Source organism: Amia ocellicauda, chromosome 7 (genome assembly GCF_036373705.1).
Source record: "Amia ocellicauda isolate fAmiCal2 chromosome 7, fAmiCal2.hap1, whole genome shotgun sequence".
Lineage (NCBI taxonomy): Eukaryota > Metazoa > Chordata > Actinopteri > Amiiformes > Amiidae > Amia > Amia ocellicauda.
The window spans coordinates 2,187,223-2,212,805 of NC_089856.1; the positions used below are offsets into that span (position 1 = coordinate 2,187,223).

General features: G+C 42.2%; 1 protein-coding gene and 1 long non-coding RNA gene across 2 annotated transcripts; both read right to left on the reverse strand.

Annotated features, from left to right (window-relative positions):
• Positions 1-8,448: 8,448 nt before the first annotated feature.
• Positions 8,449-10,378, reverse strand: LOC136753572 (uncharacterized). The gene is made up of 4 exons (XM_066709808.1): positions 10,246-10,378; positions 9,050-9,319; positions 8,548-8,878; positions 8,449-8,458 (listed from the first exon to the last, which is right to left on the reverse strand). The coding sequence occupies exons 1-4, from the start codon at positions 10,376-10,378 to the stop codon at positions 8,449-8,451; spliced, it is 744 nt and encodes a 247-aa protein (XP_066565905.1).
• A 4,367-nt stretch (positions 10,379-14,745) lies between these two features.
• Positions 14,746-23,698, reverse strand: LOC136754007 (uncharacterized). The gene is made up of 4 exons (XR_010817483.1): positions 23,594-23,698; positions 18,435-18,704; positions 17,916-18,245; positions 14,746-16,074 (listed from the first exon to the last, which is right to left on the reverse strand). It is a non-coding gene; the product is annotated as an uncharacterized LOC136754007 (long non-coding RNA).
• Positions 23,699-25,583: the final 1,885 nt, after the last annotated feature.

A 25,583-nucleotide genomic window follows, 5' to 3' on the forward strand; every position in this document is an offset into this window, starting at 1 on the left:
GTTCGGGTCTCCCTTATAGAGTAATCAATGACAGTGGATCAATATCAAACGGGAGACGTGGTAGTTGTGTAGACAGCACCACCATGTGGCTCACTGTTGAACCACATCACACTTGTATCTGCTTACCATTCGACCTTGGCCCCAGTTGTTGTTACTTGTTCCAAAACATTGTTCCAAAACAATATGATATAGGCCTACGTGCTAAAAAAAAGGGCTGTAAAAACACAATAGGAATGTACAATAGTGACAGAAAAGCCAGGGTTAAAAGTTCATGTTAAACTGGGGACCTATAGCCACACAGCACAGAACATTTTGCATGTCTGTCTTATCCCACTTCCTGTGTTAAGGAATGTCCACAGTGTTCATAGATGTGATGATAATTGTTACTGTTGAGGTGTGTGTATGTAATTGCTTTGGCAATACTGCAGATGTCTGACATGCCAATAAAGCACCAGTTGACTTTAATTGGAGAGAGAGAGAGAGAATTTCAGTGTAATCTTGCCAAGTCTATTTTTACAAGTCACCACTTAGGACCTTGGATAATTCAGTGTGGAAATGCCAGATCTGTGCAGTAGAGGGAGATTAAATCCGCAATTCTTTTATGATATTTTATTTTTTTACTGTGTTCAACAGTGTAACCCCCCCACCACGCAGATTGTCAACAACAAATTGCCACACCAACGACAGCTGCACCTCCCCTTTCTGGATTACAAACTGGATTGCTTACAATGACATTGAGACCCCCATCATCAGGAGACCTTGAGTCGAAGTATTTAGGACTCTGTGTTACCACTTGTGACATAAACCACCCCTCTGTAATGAAGGTCGCCCACAGAAGCCCCTTTGACATAAATGAAAGCCAAGGAGGCAGGTATAATATTTATATATTAAAAAAGAGGATTTTAAACATAAGGAATTTAGAAACAAATCAAAGAAGGGTTTGCATGACATCAACACACAGAGTGTCAACAAGGCATCTGTACACCCGATCTAGCACCTGAATTGAATGTAGCTTTTAACATTTCAAAATATCAGGAGTCCTGGTTCCCAGCCTGAAAGTTGAATTGCAAGAGGTATTACACTTGAAAGATCTAACTATCATTGCGGTGCCTCCGCCTGGGGAATACTGTCCACAGATAGCCTTCCATAGACATGAGCAATTCCAGGAACACATTTTCAGCACGACAAACAATACAAAAACATGACATTTCACTCCTTTACACTGTAGATGTAATTACACATGATTGATCTCACTGAGCTGAGAAATAAAAATACATCATATATGTATAAAGTATATCTGCAAAGAACTTGCAAAACTGTAGCTCTCGAGGACCAACGTTGTGTCACTGTGTACTGGAACAGCCTTGTCAGACTGTTTCTGACAAATAAAAAGGTGAGGGGACATTATTTTACCTTTTCTAATCTGTGAATGTGAATCTCTTGGATGCTTTTCTGTTGGTGTTTGTTGAGTGCCCGGGAAGCTGAGCATGATCCTCTGACTGGCACATTTAACTGCAGTGGAAGTCCAGTCACTCTAAGTGGGAAGTCACTGGCTGATCCAGAGCCCTGACCACCACTACACACTCCACAATAATAGTAATAATAATAATAATAATAATTATGAAAGGGCCTAAAAGACTCATTTAACTGGAAGGAAGCAGCAGCTGGGTTTCATGATGGGTCTAATGACCTAAAGGATGATTTATTGGTTTCTGACACTATCAGCAGCGTCTCTGTGTGATCAACCCCCTGAACAAAGATCAATAAATGAAACGTCACACAAAAGCCCAGCACCTCTAAGATGGGATCACCTTTTTAAAACCCTGCTATAAAAGCTATTCTTACCCAGTAGCAGCGCATGGCCACAGACCCTACTGAGACCAGAGCAGCTAGCAGCCCACACAGCAGCCCGCACAGCGTCGCCTTTGCCTACATACTTCAGATGGATGGTCTTTATCCCAAGTGTCCCTGACAAAAAAAGGCACGAGGGTAAACTAAACTCTAAAAAAGGAGAAGGAGGGTTGCGTCCTCATCAGTTTAGTCTTGTGTTTCATGTCCCCAACCTGTTCTGACTGTTTCAGATCTGTCCCCCCGTGACTGTCCATAGATCTCCTGCTAACGATGACCGGGACAATAGGCAGGGAAAACAGCAATTGTGTGCAGCCGCCACAGAGCCGTTCCCTCGTCGTACCATGCACTTGAACATGTCTTCTTGTGCATTTCCCCATTGTCCTGTGTTTGTTTAGTAATGTTAATGTCTGGTCTGGTCAGACTGCTTAATTATCAACTTGTCTTGTAACTGTAATCATTCCAGTGTGTTTTTAGAAAGAAACTCAACACTGTTGCACACAGCAGGTTGTGGGCTGTGAGGAGCGAGGCTTGGCTGCCCCTACGAGTCTCTAGCGCTTCCTGCACGTCCCATATCTGACCACTAGTTGCCATAATAAACCTGCCTGCTGCCCCCTGCCCTGATACTGCCCCACAGCTGGATTGAGACCAGATTGCTGAGAGTGATTTTAACTCAGAAATATACACACTTCTTGTCTAACATGATTAATTGATTGTACAGAAACTGTGTAATATTTATTATGAAGTCATGTATGATGTATTGACGTGGATAATGAGTGTATGAGGAATAACTATGTTTCCGGGTGGATTATTTCTTTAGTGGGGCTCTTGCCCACGCAATTTGACACACGGCCATAGTTTGCTGTGATTTGCTGAGGGAAGATGTAGTGAGTATATATCATTAAACATGGTAAGAAAAAAAGTGGTTTTACAGACAATCCATTTCTCTGAGAATTATTTGGATTCGACTTAAACGGGACACCAGAGCCAATGGGTTTACAGTTGTAATTCTATATGCAGTTGTTTCCTTGCCAAGTTAAATAATGCTTACAAAATTAGGTAGGCCAACGTTTTTTATTTATGATCAGGGAATCAAGATTGTAAAACTGGAACCTTAATCTCTTGGTAGCTGCCCTGAATGTCCCCGTGAAGGCCCTTGAACAGTGGTTAAGCTATAGATCACATGACAGAAAAACATTTTAACAATAACAATCCTGAGACAAACACATGGGATATAATTAATGTTTTGCGCTTCATAGTGGAGTCTGCAGCTCTGCAGTGACAGGCTGCGCAGGACAGCAGTCTGCAGGGCGCGGCGTTGTGTGCAGGGCTGTCTGCGCAGAACTGCTCACTGTCCAACACATCCAGGGTCATCGCCGTGTCATGAGCTGGCAGCCGTGACGGCCGCTCCTGGTCCATTGATCCTGGATGCCGGTGAGGACAGCATCCTGCGAGTCTCTCCTGCTGCACAAGGTGGCCGATAATGGTTTGTGATCCAGCTGAGCCCCCGGTTACTTAACTAGTTAATGTTGATTATAATACTTGTTTTTGGGGGCATGAAGACACATAACGATTGATTGAACACACATTACACATTAGACATTACACATTACAATCATGATCAAACTCCTAGATCTCACAGAGCATTGCAGAAACTCCCTGTGAAAGACAGGGCTTGGTCTCTCAGGATCGTCATATCGTATTGCGGGATACTGTACTTTTCTGAACACACTGTAAATGAGTCACTGCCTGTCACAACAGGTTTTCTGTTTTTTCCCACCAAGCAGCCATTTAGTGACAGGACTTTAAAAACTTCCCCGCTGCCTTGTTGCTTAATGAGAAATAATGTTTGTGTTTAGTTGTGCTTTTGTCCCATTGTTAAAACTGAACTTAAAGAAATGTATTTTTTTTTAGCTTAGTCATTTTAAAATGTCAACATCATTAAGTGCAATTACAGAAATAACTTTTTACTTTTCAAACTGTGAAGGCTATCTGTCTGTGATGTTGCTGATGTTGCAGTTAACAGTGGAATTACAGAAATATCACCTTTCACTTTGAGTTTGACATACAAGCCGTGTAACGCTGAGGCCGCGCCCTTACTGACCAGGCTGTGTGTGCTTTTCTGCCGGTAATAAATACTACGGTGAAGGGACAGTTCAAGTGTTTATGGTCCATCGGCCACCGTTGCTGAGGTGCGTTCTGGGGGATCCTTCAAGACCTGTCTGGCTGAGTTTGTTCGATTATTATTAAAACGGACTCCACTGTGTCAGCACCACGGCCAACTAAATTAGGTCTGTGGATCGTAAACATAGTGTGCTTGCAGTACCTTGATGTCAAGTTGAAATATCAGTGGCCCCGGCCTTTTTAAATTAAGGTTTTCAGATCTCTTTCGTCATCACTGACATTCTGTAGGCCTACTTATTGTCCTACCAACATTTGTACTTAAAAAATTGTAATGTCGGTGAAGACCGTTCCATGTCGTTTACGCAAATTATGGTTGTTCTTTGCTGTTCTAGTACAGTGGCAGCCTATTGCTTAAATTATTGAATAATTGGTGGAGAGCTGTTCCTGAAATCTTTTAATGATGGAGATGTGTGTCCTGGAAAGATTAGTGGATCAAGTGATTCTGATTTTGTCACTCAAACCTGCTGGACCAATGGAGACCCAGGATCCACGCCTCCCTGTAGATCCCGCCCTCATGGCAAAACAGCGTCAAAACTCGTACACAAAAAAAACAACCGAAAGCAAAGAAACCGGCGGCGAAAGCGAGGCTCACATCAGCGCAGCAGTGACCTGTACTCAATCAGGTCGAGTTTTGCTCTCGATTTAACATTATTTGCTTTCAAGTTTGTTATGATTTGCTTTTGATATCATTTTTTGTTTGATTACAATTCTATACATTTTGCTTTCAATTGTTTTATTTTTGATCTCAACATCAATATTTTTTATTTTGAATGCATTACTTATGGCGCTGATTTGAGTGCATAGACCAGCTACAGCTTGAATGTATGCACTGTGTGGGGACCGATATGTTCTATTGGTCTTCAGCTGCAATGGACTGTATGTACTATATCCTTGACACAGTCAGAATCACTTGAGCCAATAGAACAAAGTGGGCGACACTTCAGACTGAATCATAAGTTGTGGAAGAACGTGCGCAAGTAACGGGATGTGTATTACTTAAAACAAGTATTGGCTACAAAGAATCCTTGACACCCTCTTTTCCCAGATGCAATATTTTAAGTTTCACATAACCACCCAACCAGTATTCACAATTAAATAAGGATTGAAATGTGAAATTATTATAGTTTAAAAAACATTATTTTGGTTTGATATTTTTTTTCTTCAAATTCAGGGGTAATTGTCTTGACCATCACAACAACATCTTCACCAACATTGAAATGTCCACACCGACACACACTAGTTTATCACAAATTAGCTTTTTAATGTGCATAATTTTTTCATATTAAAACTTCTCTCATGTTTTCAAATTGGCATGTTGGTTAGGCCATACACTTCTAAAAAAAGAAAAAAAACAATCATAATTGAGAAAAATAATTGGATTGGAGTCAGTTTCATTCATATATCTTCTAAAACATGCAAAATCTTTATATTTGAAAACAATATGTGAGGACTTTTCACTCACTTCTCCAAATAAAAATGTAAAAATAAAGGTAAAAGGTAATTTCAAATGTCCCTTTTTAAGAGTTCATGTTGTGCTTATTATAAAATTGTAATTATTTGAACAGTTTCTGATCAAAAAGAAAATGGTTTTCTTTGAATATCGACATGCCCAGATAATAGAGTTCTTACCAGCCATGTGTTTAATGATTAGGTAGCCAACATATGACAGTGCCATGGCAATTCCAACCCCAAGTATAGTCCAACATGTGGTCCAACTGCCACCTAGAAAAAAGTATATTATTAACATGAAGGGGGGTTGAGGGGAGAGCATCTTCATTTTCTTTATACTTTAAATCTTTTAAATCAGAGTCTCTCCTCTGTCAATAAACAAAGACACCACCTCCTACGAGTATTAGAGCAGATATAATTCCAAATATAATCCACCTTGTGATTCCGGGACCTAAGTAAAAGGGAATATAAACCCGAGTGTTACTCATCATCAGTATCAGGTATTTATGTAGCCGACGTCTCCGCTCTCCCGTTTGATATTATCAAATCAACTTCATGTGCTCTGCCCTGTGCGGGCCCTCAGGTGCTATTTAGAACACATTAAGGACATTGGGAACCCGGATTAACTGTTTGTGTTTTATGGAGTGTGGACACAGGGCCAGGTGCTTTCAAAGCAGCGCCTCTCGCATTGGATTGTGGACACCATTACCACGGCCTACGAGTCCACCGGGACCCCGGTGCCTGAACACCTGGTGGCCCATTTTGCAAGGCGCCCCCTTGGCAGACATCTGTGTAGCTGCAGCTTGGGCTTCGCTGCTTACATTTGTCCGGTTCCACAGGTTGGATGTGACGGGACCGGTCCTTTCCATTGGGAACCCGGTGTTGGCTGCAGTCGAGCCTGGAGGCAGCATGAATATTCCTGCTGCCACGCTGTATATACTGTTATGTCCAGCTGTGGCTACTCAGTTGACTAGCCAGCTGTGTGTTATTCAGTTGTTCTGTGGCCCCACTCCTACAGGATCAGGGGTCCACTGTCATGTTAATGCACAGAGGGCACACAAGTTGCTTGATTGCCCCGTGCCATATATTGTGCAAGTTGATATACTGCCACGCTCCTAGCTGCACTAGTAGAGCAGCCAGACTTGCTATTGTAAGCAGAGGGTGTAAGAGTTGACCTCTGTAGCCCCGCTTTGTATATGTTGATTGCAGACAGTTCTCGGACAGACTCCGGTCCTCGCTCCTGGGCAGCCCAGGTGTGGCCCCCGCCTTCTAATGGCAAGTAACCAATCAAACCCATCATATACGTTCTGGCCCCAGAGAAGTTCAGTCCTAACAGAGTTGGTTTTCAAAACCTCGCTTCACTGATTGGGTCATTTACTTCTGCTTGAAGGCGGGACTAAGCAGAGTGACAGTCCAGATGGCTATTGACAGGTTAGGATTATATTGAAGAAAAAGCCATGAAGAATTAATACTAAAGTTTGGAAACATTGTGAAAATAGCGACCAGCTGCAAGATCTTCACGGGAAACCGTGAAATAGGAGTTAAATATAACGATCAAGTACAGTGTGAATGCTGTGAATGCTGTTCATGTGCGGCTTATCGGGTGACTGAACCTAGATTTTGTCCTATTTAATGCATTGATGACAGGCACTGTTTCAAGTGGCACGCACAGCTTTTCAAAACTAAAGCTGATTGAACTCCATTTGCTCAATGATGACAGAGCAACAACTGAATGGTCTTACAACATCTATCGAGCATGACCTGGCTCAACAATTGGATTTGACGGAGACTGTACGCAGTTTTGGGAGAAAAGCCAGGCAGGTCAGCTTTAGTGGTAAGAATATACTGTTGCTTTCTTGCTGTCTGGTGAATGTTTTTTTTGTCTATGCACATTATAATGATGTCTATATTTTGTCTATGCAGATATAGATAGAATTCAGTCTAAGTTTCACAGAGCCAAACGTGATTGCTGTGTTTAACCTCCATGGTCTATAGCTGTACTGCTTCGTTTTTGTAATGGTGTATCCATTTCTAAGGAAACGCCAGGGGAGGGGGGCTAATAGCTGTCACACAGGGCACAAAAATGGCCAAGGCCAGGGCTGCTGTATACAGTGTAGTGGGAGGTCATACAGTCAGTTTCTGAATCTCCACAGACCGACGATGCATCCTTGAGAGTGGAAATGTTTAAAAAATAGAGCAGGCCTAATAGCATATGATTATGGTATTTGAAATTAATCATTTTTATTATTTTTAGTTTCCTTGTTAGCATGTTATTTACAGTTGTGGCTTGAAAATGCATTGAAAGTGCATTATATTGATGTTAAGCTTAATGCGCATGTTGTCACATTAAGCGTTCCAGTTCACACTGCCCTCCGGCACCTCAAGATTTACAAATTAAACACTGGCGATGCCAAACCTTCCCCCTAAAAACTCCCTGGAATCTCTCTATCATTTCCCACCCCTCTCTTCCCATCACCCCCCCCCTCACTCTTTCTCTACTCTCTCTGGAGGCAGGGTTAAAACAGGAATGAGATTAATGTTACACACACTCGCAAACACAACTATAAGGGACGGAGGGACCTCACTTCCTTTGTCAACACATTCCTACACATCATCAATACAGGCTGAGTTGCTGTTAATATGCACTGTGAAAGACAGTCAAATGTTAGAACACAGACTGTAAGACGCTTCACTGATTATGAGATAACTGTGGTGGAGTCATGTAAGAAGAAAATAAACATATGGGATGAAAGAATCATTATCAAGAGTACAGGGACACTTCCTGGCTTTCCAGCCCGTGTTCAGACCCGTGTGCTCCAGTGCTGCAGACGCGCAGGAACAAACCCTTTCCTCTCCACTGACTCTCCTCACGAGGGTCACATGCAGACAGCCCGGTCCAGAGGAACAGAGTTGAACCCACACGAGGGATCAGACACCGCAGGTCACACAGCCCTCACTTCGCTTTGATCAGGACGTCCTGAGATGCGATGTGCAAAAACTGTCAGAACTGCCTGTGCAGAAATCAAGCACCAATCTGCCCAATATGCATGGCGGTGGGACTCACACAGCATTGTGGCACGGAGGATCTCAGACTTCATCACATGGTTTGGTTGTGGTCCTCCTGGTCCCAGTTTCAGCTCTGCCTCACACATGTAGTGGACTCCACCATTGGTGCAGCTGGGGGTGATCAGGAGGGGATGAGACACATCCACAGGTGTTCTGGCAGTGAATTCAGGAAAGATTTCATTGTAGATTAAAGCTCCCTCTCTATACCAGTTCACAGAGAGATACTGGACTGGGGCAATGCTCTTGACTTCACACAACAGCCAGTACTGTCTCCCCTCCTCCATTGGACCAGTGTGTCCCACAGAGCTGATAGAGACACTGTCTGGATACTCTGTGAAAGGAACATCAAAGATTGGTGAATTGGTAGAAAAATGTTTAATCTACAAGGAAACAGATGTTAAAAATAAAATAAAAACTTCACACCTGCCATCTCCTTCATTCACTGGTGCTTCCAAATTCTCTGCTAAAGCCCCATGTCAAAAGGAAATATAAGGATACTTACTGTAGAGACTGATGTTGAGCTTTTTCCCGCACTGCTTTGGATCCGTATCAAAGTTTGAGAAGCATGTGGGCTCTACAGTCCAGTCAGTCAGATTGCTGACGCCCCAGAGGAGAGACTGGGGACCAGTCTTAATGCCTGTGGATCCAACCGATGCCTCCCAGCCCATTCCTCTGGTTGTCCGTGTTGCAGTGCAGTTGGCCGATACTGGATCTCCATATTTCACCACCACTGTGGGAGGGTCAATCACAATGGGACAGACTGCAGCAGCAGCTGGAAAACAACGACGCCATCATCACTGAGGAACTAAACTGCAAGGGTTGCCCAAACATGTTCTGACCCTAGAAGATTTCCATGTTGCTCAAAGCCTGTGGTCTTACCATGGGTCTAAATGTGAGGGGGCCAGAATGTCTGAGTTTTGAGGGGTGCTGGGGGGTTGTTTGGGGAAATGATGACTGTTTATCCCTTCTGCTCAAGCAGTGCTACAATTCAATCATATATGAATGATGATGTGTACGGTGAAAGTGTTCGCCAATTTTAAGCCTTTTCGAACAACTATTGGTTGTTAATAAATTACTGATGTCTGTAAAGACTTCAACGGACACCGCAGGTCAGACAGCCCTCACTTCGCTTTGCTCAGGACATCCCGAGATACAATGTGAAAAAACTGTAAGAACTGCCTGCCTGGTGGTGGGACTCACACAGCACTGTGGCACGGAGGGGCTCAGATTTCATAACAGGGTTTGGCCCTCCTTGTCCCAGTTTCAGCTCTGCCTCACAACTGTACTGTGCTCCATCATTGGTGCAGCTTGGGGTGATCAGGAGGGTACGAGGTACATCCACAGGTGTTCTGGTGGTGAAGTTAGCAAAGGTGTCATTGTGGATTAAAGTCCCCCCTCTATACCAGTTCACAGAGAGATACTGGACTGGGGCGATGCTCTTGACCTCACACAGCAGCCAGTATGGTCTCCCCTCCTCCATTGGACCAGTGTTTCTGACAGACCTGATGGAGACACTATCTGGATACTCTGTGGAGGGAACATTAAAGAAATGTAAGAAAAATTAAAATCTACAAGTAAACAATCAAAAATAAAATGAAAATAAAATATAAACTCCACACCTGCCATCTCCTTCATTCACTGGTGGTTCCAAATTCTCCACTATAGCACCATGTCAAATGGAAACATAAGGATACTTACTGTAGAGAAGGATGCTGGGCTTTTTCTCACACTGCTTGGGCTCCGTATCAAAGTTTGAGAAGCACTTGGGCTCTGCTGTCCAGTCAGTTAGACTGCTGACGCTCCAGAGGGCAGACTGGACACCTATTTGCATGTCTATGGATCCAACCGATGCCTCCCAGCCCATTCCTCTGGTTGTGCGTGTTGCAGTGCAGTGAACTGTTACTGGATCTCCATATCTCACCACCACTGTGGGAGGGTCAATCACAATGGGACAGTCTGCAGCAGCAGCTGGAAAACAACAACGCCATCATCACTGAGGAACTAAATTGCAAGGGTTGCCCAAACATGTTCTGATCCTAGAAGATTTCATGTCTGTCTAAATCAGTGCTGTCCCCATGGGTCTACATGTGAGGGGCCAGAATATCTGAGTTTCGAGGGGTGCTGGTGCATTGAGGCATCAACTGGGGAGTTGGGGGGTTGTTTGGTGAAATGATGACTTGGGGGGAGGGTGTTGATTTACTTGGTTTACATTAAAATAACAAATGGGACCCTTAATCTTTGCATTATTTTAAACAGGATGGCTACAACATGGTGTCTTAGAGCCTTCTCACTCAAGTGAGCCTCAACACCATGTGTTCAACACATCAGCAGAACGAGATGCCACATATTTTAAAGATTTGTGTATTAGTGCAAGAGGGAGTTCAGTCTTTTTTCCAGATAAGGAATTCTGCCCAGTAAAGCCTGTGGAAGCAACTGAGCAGCACAGAACATCAGCAGTGCTGTGGAGTGGTGATTAGGGCTCTGCACTCATAACTGGAAGGTTGTGGGTTCAAATCCTGGGTGGGCAGTGCTGTTGTACCCTGAGCAAGGTGCTTTACTTAGATTGCTCCAGTAAAATGCACAGCTGTATAAATGGGTACAAATGTAAATTGCCCTGGATAAGAGTGTCAGCTAAATGACAAAAATAATAATCAGACACTCATATACACACATAATCATGGGGTCACATATGTTTTAAATCATATATATTATCTCCCTGCCCAGGCCATCCAACTGGGCCAGCCCACTCAATAGATATTGTTGTGCCCATTTCTGGAATATTACATTTGTACATTTTATGGGCTCTATTAATCAATGTGTTTTTTTAAGAAATCTTTTGTGACAATTCCTTTGTTTACACCTTGGGCTCTACTCATCAAAGTGTTGGTTTCAAAAATGTGCATATAATTGCCTAGGCAAGTAGGAAAAGGGAAGCGATTCTTCAAACATTTTTGGTGCAAGGAAGGACCGTGTTTATGTTAACACCACGTTGCAGCTGTTCTTAACACGGAAGAAACATGGATGGTGCTGCGGCGTTGGCAGAAAATAGGGGTGCAAATCCATTGTCAATGGTAGCCCTCGCAGCATATGACCTTATAGAACACAAGGGTGCTATACAACAGCATAATCAGGGTCAGCAAAGGCAAATCCATCCAAGAGTCTTTAAGTTAAGAATGTCTTTCCTTAACATGACCAGTGATGAGGTTAAAATAGATTCAGGCTGGATAGAGCGGCGATATTTGACCTGTGTGAGGAGCTGAAGGGAGATCTGCAAAGCCAGACAACTAGATATCATGCCAAACTAGTGCACATTAAAGTCCAAATGGCACTGGGAATTAATGCTACTGGATCATGCCAGAGACCGGGAGGGGATCAGCATGGTGAGCCAGGTAACAATGCCATGTGTGCACCATCAAGTGAAAGGAGCTGTGAGACGGTGCAGGCAATTACATTTCTGTCCCGAGAAAGTTTTGGTAATATGTTTTCTGGATGTCACGTCGTGTTCTTCTTGAACATGCCCCATGGCATTTATTTTGTTGGCTATGTTGTCCCATATGTTATTTCTATATGACATATGTTTCTTGTGTGTGCTGAATTGGTCTGTTTAATATTTTAGGACCTCATTTATCAATAGGTCTATGGTTTCATAATTGAATTGACGTTTGCTTTTCCCTTCCTGTGAGATAGAAGTTCCTTTCCTGGAGGACTTTTTCCAACCGTGCAGAAGCTGCCGTACTTTGCCCTCCTGACTGCTGTGCAGCTGTGGTGGGCTAGAAAGATAATGGCAACAGTGAGTTTTATATGAGAAAACAAATGTTAATTGCTCCAAAGTTTTATTATTTGTTTTTTTCCTGCAATATCGCAATGATTTAACAGGAAACGGGTTGTTATAATATCGACCCCAACTCAAATTAAACATTTCCACAGTATTCAAAGACACGAATTTAGTAATATAGGAAATCTGTAATATTTGTGGCTCAGTGACCATCAGCATCATAATTTAAATTTTCCAGTATCGTTTTCACTGGAATCGGTTCATGCTTCATTACAGAGATCCATCAGATGATGGCAGTTCAGAGGAGAGCAACCAGACTTATTCCAGGTCTGAAGGGAATGTCCTACTGAGAGACTGAGGACCTGAACCTTTTCACCCTGGAACAGAGGAGACTACGTGGGGACTTGATCCAAGTCTTCAAAATCATGAAGGGCATCGACCACATCAAACCAGAGGAGCTTTTCCAGATCAGCAGGGACACACCCACCGGGGACACAAATGGAAATTGGGCTTCAAGGCATTCGAGACAGAAAACAGGAGACACTTCTTCACACAGAGAGGCGTCACAATCTGAACAAACTCCCCAGCGATGTGTCTGAAGAGACAATTTGGGAACATTCAAAAACAGACTGGATAGGATCCTTGATCACTTAGTTATCAATGGACACCAAACAAGCATGATTTCAGGAAAAGGTTAAAACAAGGAATTGTCTTAAAAGATTTCCTAACTGACACATTGATGAATATAGCCCAAGAAAGGGACCAAAGTGTGCGCTGTTTTACATTTGATGCTTCATCGTTTCTTCACTGCACTTTTCTATAAGTATCCCACAGTCTCCACACTGGTAGTGCGGTTACACACCCTATTGAATAGGCTAACTTGAGGCCAGTCCAGCTCAAACACCAGACACAGTAGACTTTTGCAAAGAAATACAGCTCAAGAGCCTGTAATCATACATTCATGTGTGGACATAACATGGTATAGTAAATGTGTAGCTGTAGAGATCTACACGAAGAAAAGCGATTAAACACAGAGTTTGTATCCACAAATAGATGTCTATACGTGAATAGAGGTTCCCTTACCCGTGCAGAGCAGACACAGAGCCATGAAAGCGCATTGTTGCAGCGCAGCCCAGTCCATGATGTCTACTTCACCTGTGAGAAGTGTCTTCTAGGGCTGTGAGGATCACCTTTGTGGAGTGTCTGGTGTGACTGAACGGCTCTCTTAACCACACAGATACATGCACTGGTGATAAACCACTCCCCACTGCCCTCCCCAGCTTCACAACTGTGGGGTGCAGCAGAGCTGCTCTCTAGTTGGACAGACGGGAATAGCATTGTGTCTGATCGACATCTTTGTACATAAATGACTTCCTGAGAGACACAGGCGTGTATTTCCATGACAGTATGAGTAGCAGAGGAGGTATATAGGGAACTACACACACTAGACTTGCATAGACAACAGAATCGCACACACAAAACAGAGCAACATGCAAAGTGGATTTTATACCGATATTATATATTTTTTTATTGAACACGAAATGTATGTGTTGTTAGATAGATAGAGAGATAGGTAGATTGATATATAGATACATACATAGAGAGTTGGATTGTTTGATAGTTTCTGAAGTGCTTCATCAAGATTTAGACCAGATATGGAGCATCATGCTTCAGGTAGGCAAAAGACCCATCAAGCCGAACATCGGCGAGCCGATCCGTATGAAACCACAAAGGGAGAGTGTGCAGCTGCTGTGACCAGGATGAGGACTTCGTGCAAGTTAGCACAGCGCTCAGTGTTTCAGGGCCAAGCACCCCAGTCAGAGGAGAGTGCAGCACCTCAGACACAGCACCTGGAGGAAACAGCCACCTGCGGACAAGATCCCCGTTTTCTCTCACAGTGAAAGACAGTCAAGACCACCAGACAGACTCGCTCTGTAACTGATCTACCAGCAAAGCAACACGCTTGGACTGTTTAGGACTTTACAGTTGAGTTCTTCATGTTCTTTACCTGTTTTACTTATTTATTTTATTATACTGAGCAGGGCATGTTCAAATAATAATGATGAAATAAAGGAATAGAAGAGATAAGTGTTTAATACTATTACTAATAATAACCAGAGCAAGTGTGATGCAATTGATTGGTCAAACCACTTTTGCTTTGGTATCCCTTATAGAGCAATTAAGGACAGTGGACAAATATGAAAATGGAGATGTGGTGTAGTGTAGACGACACCACCTTGTGCCTCGCTGTTGAACCACATCGCATTGTTTGACCTTTGCTCCAGTTGTTGTTTCTTGTTCCAAACATTGTTCTTTAGACTGGAGTGTCGCTTCAATATTTCTCTACATCAGACAGGTCCACTATTTACACACCTGGGAGATCAAGCAGCAATCAGGAGGCCAGGAGTACAATCAATCTTTATTCATAAAATGCACAGTTCTATGAAATACAACGAACACAACAGTTACTTAAACTCCCCCTTAAACATTCACAAATACAATAAGATATATGTGCTCAACTGGGGCTGTAATATATAACACAATACAAAAGCCCAGGGTTCATCTTAAACTGGGGACCTATAGCCACACAGCAGAGAATATGCTGCATGTTTCAAACTTACTGTCTATATGTTTCCAGTGTCTTATCCCACTTCCCTGTGTTAAGGAATGTCCACAGTGTTTACAGGTGTGATGCTTATTGTTACTATTGATGTGTGTGTGTAATTGCTTTGGCAATACTGCAAATGTCTGGCATGCCATTAATGCACCAGTTGAATGTAACTGGAAGGAGAGAGAGAGAGAGAGAGAGAGAGAGAGAGAGAGAGAGAGAGAGCAAAGACGTATTTCAGTGTAATGTTGCCAAGTCCATTTTTACAAGTCTCCATGTTGGACCTTGGAGAATTCAATGTAGTGATGCCAGATTTGATCAGTAGAGGGAGACAAGATTCTCTTGGTGTTCAACAATGTGACCTATGGGCTCAAATTACCACCATAATTCAAAATAAAATATATCGTAAACAAGAAAAATAAACTTGAAAGGGTAACAATATTTAAGAGGAAAAGTGAAATAATGGATGTTGAGATCAACAATAAAACAATCGAAAGCAAAATGTATAGAATTGTAAACAAAAATAATGATATGAAGCCCGTAGTACCCCCCCACACACACCATTACCATGTTTATTGTCAACATAAAATGCCACACCAATGACAAATGCACCTCCGCTTTCTGGATTACAAAAATGAAAGACCAGGAGGCAGGTATATATGTTTATGATTTCCTTTAGTTTCCTTTTGTTTAGAAACAATGGTTTGCATGACAACAGGGCAAGATCTAGCACCTGAATTGAATGTAGCTTCTAACATTTCAAAATATCAGGAGTCCTGAAAGTTGAATTGCAAGAGGTATTACACTTGAAAGATCTAACTATCATTGCGGTGCCTCCGCCTGGGGAATACTGTCCACAGATAGCCTTGCATAGACATGAGCAATTCCAGGAACACATTTTCAGCAGGACAAACAATACAAAAACATGACATTTCACTGCTAATTACAAATGATTTACCTTGTTGAGCTGAGCAACAAAAATACCAGGGAATTGTTTAGAAAAGGACAAAAAAAATGTTTAATAAGCTTACAGCATATGTGATAAAGTTGATCTGCAAACAACTTGCCAGACTGTAGCTCTGGAGGACCGATGTTGTGCGACCGTCTACTGGAACAGGCTTTTCCTGATGTTTTCTTTGTAAAGCTTCAAAAAGAATACAAAAGATAAAAAGATGAGGAGACATTATGTTACCTTTTCTAATCTGTGAATGTGAATCTCTTAGATGCTTTTCTATTGGCGTTTTAAACAGGCCACCTGTATATGAGTCCCCAGGAAGCTGTGCATGAAAAGTGAAATTGATTTTGATCCTCTGACTGGCACATTTAACTGCAGTGGAAGTCACTGGCTGATCCAGAGCCCTGACCACCACTACACACTCCACAATAATAATAATAATAATAATAATAATAATAATAATAATAATAATAATAATAATAATAATTTTAAAAAGCCCTAAGAGACTCACTTAACTAAAAGAAAGCAACAGATGGGTTTCATGATGGGTCTAATGACCTATGACCCTCCTTTGACACTCCTTTGTGTGCGGCATCTCAAGACAAGGTTACTGTTGGCCCAGACAATACAGCAATACAACCTAATGGCATTCCTGGACCCCTTGTACAATATAATTGAACCCCCTGAAGAGAGAGAGCTGGTGAGGCCTGATATGCCAGGCTTTGTAACAATTACACTGAGTTTTTTACGTTTTTTATGTTTTTATTTTAAAATTTGTGTCGTAACTCGGTCCTGAGTATCTTCAGAGGACTTGATTTATATTTTCTGTAAAGTATTCCAGCCTCATTCAATGTATCAGGAACATGACTGTAACTGAATATAGTCAAATCTTGTGTCAGTTTTTTTAGTTGTTGAGTGAAATTGTTTGTAATTGGTCTTGATACGAGTCACTCAGAGAACATGAGTTCAGCTCATGCTGGGGTGAAATGTGTACTGACCATTTACGCTTCATTTTACAGACAAGCAGAAGACAGAGAGAGCAGTACAGGGCTGACCATGTTATATTGATGCCCTCATTAGTGTTTATTGTGCCATTGTGAAATGACTGATTTAAAATAACTTTTCATTAGAGGACAAACAATACTGTTTTGATGGGCTTGTTTGATTGTTTGATTGTGTGACGTGTATTTGCTGTTTTGAGAGTCTGAGTGCATAGTATTATTAGCTGATGGTAAACATGATGATGGCAACGAAGGAGAGGAGTCTGAGGTCCGTGAGGAGGTGATGGAGAAGATTTGGAAGATTTGGACAAGTAATATTTTGAAAGAAAGGATGAAGATGAGCATGTGAGCTAGCTAGGAATATAAATAGGCTAAATCGATGTCTCTCTCTTTCGCGCTCTGGCTCTCAGACTGATGATGAAGTATTTAAGGTGTTTAAGGTCACTGTCTCACGGTCTTAGTCTGCTACGGTACTGAGCCATGGTTCAACCCTGATACCTAGAAGAACAGGGTTTGATAAGAACCAGTTTTCACCAATAATTTGGGCTCGATACATCGTACAAATCCCCCTTATATTAAACATTACATATGCCTTAATTTTCCTCGGTTTAGCCAAGTGTGGGTCTTCCTGAGCAGGCCGAATCAACTGGTCTAGATCAGCACTGCTTTCAAAGTCTTTAGCCTCCGAGGCCTTTATTTATTTATTTATTTATTTATAAAACCGCGTCTCTCTGGGGCTGTCGCTGATATAAGTTGTTCGACCCTCTTGCAAAAGAGCACCAGAGCTGCCCACTGCAGGAACGTGAACACGATTGTGAACGCGAGAGAACACACCCTCAGGGTCACACGCAGACAGCCCGGTCCAGAGGGACAGTGTTGAACCCACACGAGGGATCAGACACCACAGGTCAGGCAGCCCTCGCTTCGCTTTGAGCAGGACGTCCTGAGATGCGATGTGCAAAACTGTCAGAACTGCCTGTGCAGAAATCAAGCACCAATCTGCCCAACATGCATGGCGGTGGGACTCACACAGCTCTGTGATGTGGAGGGACTCAGACTTCATAACAGGGTTTGGTTGTGGTCCTTCTTGTCCCAGTTTTAGCTCTGCCGCACAACTGAATTTTAATCCACCATCAGTGCAGCTGGATGTGATCAGGAGGGTAGGAGACACATCCACAGGTTTAGTGGTGTTTTCAGAGAAGGTTTCAGTGTTGATTAATAGCCCCCCTCTGTACCAGTTCACAGAGAGATACTTTACTGGGGCAATGCTCTTGACATCACACTGCAGCAGGTACTGTCCCCCCTCCTCCATCTCAGCAGTCTGGTTGACAATGCTGATAGAGACATTGTCTGGATACTCTATGGAGGGAACATTAAAGTGTTAATACTGGAAGAAAATAAAACACCTGCCATATGGAGGGAACATTAAAGGAAACAAACATCAAAAATGGGAAATAAAATTAAACACCTGCCATCTCCATTAATTCACTGGTGGTTCCAAATTCTCTGCTACAGCCCCATGGCAAAAGGAAATTAAAGGATACTTACTGTAGTGAAGGATGCTGAGCTTTTTATAACATTGCTTGGGCTCCGTATCAAACTTTGCGTAGCATCTTGGCTCTGCGGTCCAGTCAGTCAGATTGCTGAAACTCCAGAGGAGAGACTGACTACCTCGTAGCAGGCTTCTGGATCCATTTGGTACCTCCCAGCCCATTTCTCTGGTTCTCTGTGTTGCAGTGCAGTGAACTGTTACTGGATCTCCATATTTCACCACCACTGTGGGAGGGTCAATCTCAATGGGACAGTCTGCAGCAGCAGCTGGAAAACAACAACGCCATCATCACTGAGGAAAAAAATTGCAAGGGTTGCCCAAACATGTTCTGACCCATATTCTGGGTGGGGGGAATCATATGCACCCCTGGTGGTGGCGCCCCTGTTCCTAAGCCCTGGGCTGGAGGCCTCTTTCCGTCACAGCTCAGCTCTCAAAGCCTTCACTTCTCATTCAATTCTTACTTCACTTCTCTCACTCACTCACTCACTGAATGGGACCCTTAAGCTGTGCATTATCTTAACCAGGAAGGATATAACATGATATAAGGCACTTGAGTTCTCAATGATTTTGGAAGCTAAACAATTTAATCAAATGAAGCAAAAGCTTAGTTCAATTAAGGATTCAATTCAATAGCTGGGAGTTCAGTTGCAGGGATGGGGTCAAGTCCCCACGTAGTCTCCTCTGTTCCAGGGTGAAAAGGTTCAGGTCCTCAGTCTCTCAGTAGGACATTCCCTTCAGACCTGGAATAAGTCTGGTTGCTCTCCTCTGAACTGCCTCTAGAGCAGCGATATCTTTCTTGAAGTGTGGAGCCCAGAACTGTCCACAGTATCCAGATGAGCTCTAACTAGTGCATTACTACACTTTTGACAATATACCCTAGCATTGTGTTTGCCTTTTTTATTGCTTCCCACATAGTTTGGATGGAGAAAGTGAGGAGTCCACATAGGTCTTTCTCATGTGTTACTTCATCTAGTTCTATTCCTCCCATAGTGTAATTATGTAATGATCATTAATATAGATTAGAAAAAGCAAAGGCCCTAATACTGATCCCTGTGGAACTCCACTAACAACCTCACTCCAGTTAGAAGCGACTCCTCTAATCGACACCCTCTGTTTCCTAGACATCAACCAGTTCATAATCCATCTACTTACATTGCCCTGGTGTGGAACCTTATCAAAAGCTTTCTGGAAATCTAAGTATATCATATCATATGCTTTCACATGATCTACAGCTGCAGTTACATGTTCAAAAAATTCTAATAAATTAGTAAGACATGATCTGCCTCGTCTAAACCCATGTTGACTATCTCCAAGAATATGATTTTCATTAAGATGCTCCTCTATTTTCTGTCTAATCATTTTTTCCAACATTTTACAGGTGATGCAGGTGAGACTGATTGGTCTGTAGTTTCCTGGCTCAGTTTTGCCTGCCTGTCTCACCAACGCTCCTGTGAATTGACTAAGCACGTGTGACATTGTTGGCTGGCTCACCATGATGGATCCCCTCCTGGTCTCTTAATGTGCACTGGTATGGCATGAGATCTAGTTTTCTGGCTTAACAGATTTCCCTTCAGCTCCTCACACAGGTCAAATATTGCAGTTCTATCCAGACTGATTATATTTTAACCTCATCATCGGGCATGTTATGCATGGCATTGTGTATGGTCATATTCTGCGAGGGCTACCATTGGAAATGAATTCGCACCCCCATTTTCTGCCAATGCCACAGCCCCATCCATGTTTTGTGCGTGTTACGAACAGCTGCAACGTGGTGTTAACTTGGACAGAAACACAGTCCTTCCTTTCACCAAAAATGTTTGATGAATCACTTCCCTTTCCCTACTTGCCTAGGCAATATGCAAATTTAGAAGCATTTTGTTTACTATTATGAACTGGTTGATGTCTAGGAAACAGAGGGTGTCGATTAGAGGAGTCGCTTCTAACTGGAGTGAGGTTGTTAGTGGAGTTCCACAGGGATCAGTACTAGGGCCTGTGCTTTTTCTAATCTATATTAATGATCTGGACTCTGGGATAGTCAGTAAACTTGTCAAATTTGCAGATGATACTAAAATAGGTGGCTCAGCAGATACAATCTCGGCAGCACAGGATATTCAGAGGGACTCAGATAACATTCAGTTGTGGGCGACACCTGGCAGATGAAATTCGATGTGGAGAAGTGCAAGGTATTACATGCAGGTAACAAAAATGTCCACTATAATTACACTATGGGAGGAACAGAACTAGATGAAGTAACGCATGAGAAAGACCTAGGAGTCTATGTGGACTCCTCACTTTCTCCATCCAAACAATGTGTGAAGCAATAAAAAAGGCAAACAGAGTGTTAGGGTATATTGTCAAAAGTGTAGAATTGAGAACAAGGGCAGTGATGTTCAGACTGTACAATGCACTAGTTAGAGCTCATCTGGATACTGTGGACAGTTCTGGGCTGCACATTTCAAACCAGAGGAGCTTTTCCAGATCAGCAGGGACACACGCACCCGGGACACAAATGGAAATTGGGCTTCAAGGCATTCAAGACAGAAAACAGGAGACACTTCTTCACACAGAGAGGCGTCACAATCTGAATAAACTCCCCAGCGATGTGGCTGAAGAGACAATTTGTGAACATTCAAAAACAGACTGGATAGGATCCTTGATCACTTAGGTATTAATGGACACCAAACGAGCACGATGGGGCGAATGACCTCCTCTCGATTGGACACTTTCTTATATTCTTATGTTCGTTATTACATTTATTTCCTGAGAACACAGCAATGGCAGCAACAACACAAGGAATCTTTTTCTTATGATTGGATCATTTCCTCCCGGTTTTGTTAATATTTTTTCTGGATGCCACTTTGTGTTCTTCTTGTACATGCCCCTTGGGCATTTATTTTGTTGGCTATGATGTAATTTCTATATGACATATGTTTCTTGTCTGTGCTGTTTAATATTTTAACACCTCATTCACCAATAGGTCTATGCTTTCATAATTTAATTGATGTTTTTGTTTTCTCTTCATGTGAGATACTGGAGTTCACTTTCCAACGCTGCAGAAAAAGCTGCACTTTGGCCTCCTGACTGCTGTGCAACTGTGGTGGGCTAATAATAATGACAACAATAAGTTATATTTGTAAAGTTGAAGTTGGAAATACGCGTACCCTCTATTTGCGTTAGGAACATAGTGTTCAACACACTTAAAACACATCTTGCGGTCATGTATAGTTTAACAGAGAACTTACACTTCATACAATCATACATTATTTTTGAGAAAAAATACTGTATACACACGTACACCAGAGTTTCATACAAGAAAACACAAATTGCTCCAATGCTTATTGTTTTGCTTTTTCGTTTTTTCTGAAATATCGCAACAATTTAACAGGAAACACAGGCTGTAATAGCATCTACCCCAAGTTGAATTAAAAATGTCAACAGTCTTCAAAGACACAGATATAGTAATAAAGCAAATCTGTAATATTTGTGGCTCAATGACCATCAGCATCATAATTTAACTTTTCCAGTATTGATGTCCCTTGGAATCGGTTCATGCTTCACTATTGGGTTTGTGCATCTCTCTTGCTCTCATCCACAATCAAATTGATTTTGCTCCTTTTATCTTGGGATTGTCCTGTCTCGTAGGTGGTCCGTAGGTAACCTCTATTTTAATTTAATGGCAATCTGACAGAAATGACTTTAGGACTGTCGGATTTTTGAACTGCAAGTTTGATTTCAGGAAAGGGGCTCTATTCATCAAAGTGTCAGTATTCAGAACTTTTTTTAATATTTTTTGTGACAATTCTTTGTTTAAACCATTTCCTGAATTCTCCCGGTGGTCCAGATGGTCAGTCCACTGGTTTTAGCACTAGAACAGGAACCTTTTGCTATTGTGTTTTGTTCTTCATTAGCTTTGGGGAGTATTTTTAGGTATATATTTAGGAACATTTTTGTTTGCCTCCGATTATAAGACAAGAGATTAGTTATTATTATTTTTTTTCCAGATTGAAAGCAGATTTCTTGCCCAGCTTTCCTGTTACTTCTATACAATTAAAGAGCAGATTAATAGTGCTGCTAAACTGGTGTCTGTGATTGGGTGCACTGGCATCTTTGTTGAACCTGCCGAGGAAGTAAGGGTGGAGTAGAGACCTCCCCAACCTCGTCTATTTCTTGGGGTGGTGTTGTCGGTTTGATTAAGGTTCATAGTGTTGCACCCCACGTGACAGATATATTGAGAAACCCTCATTGTCTGTCAAATATTAAACTTAAACTCTCTGGTAAATCTCTCCAACTACTATTACTGAAAACGTCAGCAATACTTACTGTATCATTTCCCAGATATGCTGCTCCAAAGTGGGCACGTAATTCACGAAATAGGTGAATCTGCGCACTCCATACATCTATGTCCCCATTGTCCATGGAAAATCACACTGGATTCTTATAATACACTTATAATAAAATGGCATTTCTGTAACTTTTGTTGATATTTACCGTAGCTTTATCCAGTAATGACACCCCAAAGTGGACACATGCAATTATGGAGTGCAATGGCGAAATAGGTGAATGTGCCACATTATAACTGTATAAACTGATGTCCCCCATTATTATCAGTGAGTATTTCAATTATATTGATCAGGGAGGTGTAGCCTACTGCTAACACTTGGTTTAGACCAGGTGCGTCCAGCCCTGGTCCTGAGAGCCCCCATCCAGCAGGTTTTAGACGTCACCCTTGTATCACCAGTTTATAAACACCGGGAAGTATTTAATGCTGATCAATGAAGCAGGTGGTAAATTCAGTCCCTTAGAAACTATTGCAGCAACTATCTGAGTACCTGCAGCCTCCGGAGGGAAGAGTTCCCTGGATTGACTTAAGTATCTATAAGTATCCCACAGTCTCCACACTGGTGGTGCGGTTACACACCCTATTCAATAGGCTGCTTGAACTGTGATTAGAGCTGCTACCAGAGGCCAGTCCAGCTGAAACACCAGGCACAGTAGACTTGTGCAAAGAAGCTCAAGAGCTTGTAATCATACATTCATGTGTGGACATAACATGGTATAGTAAATGTGTAGCTGTAGATCTACAGGAAGCAAAGCAATTAAACACAGAGTTTGTATCCACAAATAGATCTCTAAATGTGAATAGAGGTCCTCTTACCCGTGTAGAGCAGACACAGAGCCATGAAAGCGCATTGTTGCAGCGCAGCCCAGTCCATGGCGGCGGCTCGGAGGATCACCTGTGTGAGGGGTCTTCTGGTCTGTGTCTTTCCACATGCAAATAATACCTCTGAGGATTGCCTTTGTGGAGTGTCTTATATTAGGGCGTGAGTGGGCGGCTCTGTCTTTCCCCAAGCAAATAAATGCACTGTTATAATAAACCACTCCTTTCTGTGGGGTGCAGCAGAGCCGCTCTCTAGTGGGACAGACGGGAATGGCATTGTGTCTGATCGACATCTTTGCACATACATGACTTCCTGAAAACCACAGGTGTGTATTTCCATGATGGTACGAGTAGCAGAGGAGGTAAATAGGGAACTACACACACTACAGTCGCATAGAAAACAGAATCGTCCACAACATGCAAAGTGTATTATTGATTAAATGGGCTGTTGTTCATCTATGTTGATTTTATACTGCTTTTATACCTTTTTTACAAGAAATGTATGTGTTGTTTAGCTGAATTTAGAGGTACATTAATATGTAGATACATGCATACAGTGGCTCTCAAAAGTATTCACCCCCTTGGACTTTTACCGATTGCATTGTGTTACAACATGAAATTAAAATGGATTTAATCAGGATTTTTTGCCGCTGATCAACACAGAAAATGTCAAACTGAAAAATATAATCTGCAAGTTGGTCTAAATTAATTACAAATACAAAACAGAAAATAATTGAATGCATACGTAATCACCAGCACTGACGAGAGGAGAGGAGAGTGCAGCACCTCACCCACAGCACCTGGAGGAAACAGCCACCTGCGGACAAGATCCCCGTTTTCTCTCACAGTGAAAGACAGTCAAGACCACCAGGCAGACTCGCTCTGTAACTGATCTACCAGCAAAGCAACACACTTGGACTGTTTAGGACTTTACAGTTGAGTTCAGTTCAAGTTTGGTCATGTTCTTTACCTCTATTTTACATATTTATTTTCTTCTACTGATATTTTTTAAAGAAAGGAATAGAAGAGATGAAAGTGTTTAATAATACGACAAATGATAACCAGAGCAAGTGTGATGCAACTGATTGGTCAATTCACTTCTGTTTGAGTGGACAAATATCAAAGGAAGATGTGGTACTTGTGTAGATGACACCACCTAGTGGCTCGCCGTTGAACCACATTGTACTTGTATCTGCTTACCATTTGACCTTTTACCCAGTTGTTGTTACTTGTTGTAAAACACGGTTCTTTCCACTGGCGAGTGTCGTGTCGTTATTTCTCTACATCAAACAGGGTCCGCTATTTACACATATATGGGGATCAAGGAGTAATCAGGAGGCAAGGAGTACAATCAATCTGTATTCATAAAATGCACAGTCCTTTAAAATACAATTAACACAACAGTTGCTTAAACCCCCCCTTAAACACCCATATATCATACAATAAGATATAGGCCTACGTGCTCAAATAAAAAGGGCTGTCAAATATAATCACAATATACAATAGTGATAGAAAAGCACATGTTAATCTGGGGACCTATACCCTCACAGCAACTTTAAATAATTCAAAGAAAAGCTAAAATACAGTGCACACTAAAATTGCGAGGGCTGTGCTCTCAATGTAGAGGTTGGGAGGGGAAGAACTATTTACCGGGAGAGGGATCCAACAGGTCCCGTCAGCTGCCAGGCCCCCCGACCCAGCCGCCCCGGTCTGGGACAAACTGGATTGCTTACAATGATATTGAGACCCCCATCATCTTCACCACTTGTGACATAAGTCACCCCTCTGTAAGGAAGGTCACCCACAGAAGCCCCTTTGACATAAATGAAAGCCAAGTAGGCAAGTATAATATTTATATATTAAAACAACTTTTTAAAGACGATTTCCCCACGTAAGAATTCCTGGTTCCCAGCCTGAAAGTTGAATTGCAAGAGGTATTACACTGGAAAGATCTAACTATCATTGCGGTGCCTCCGCCTGGGGAATA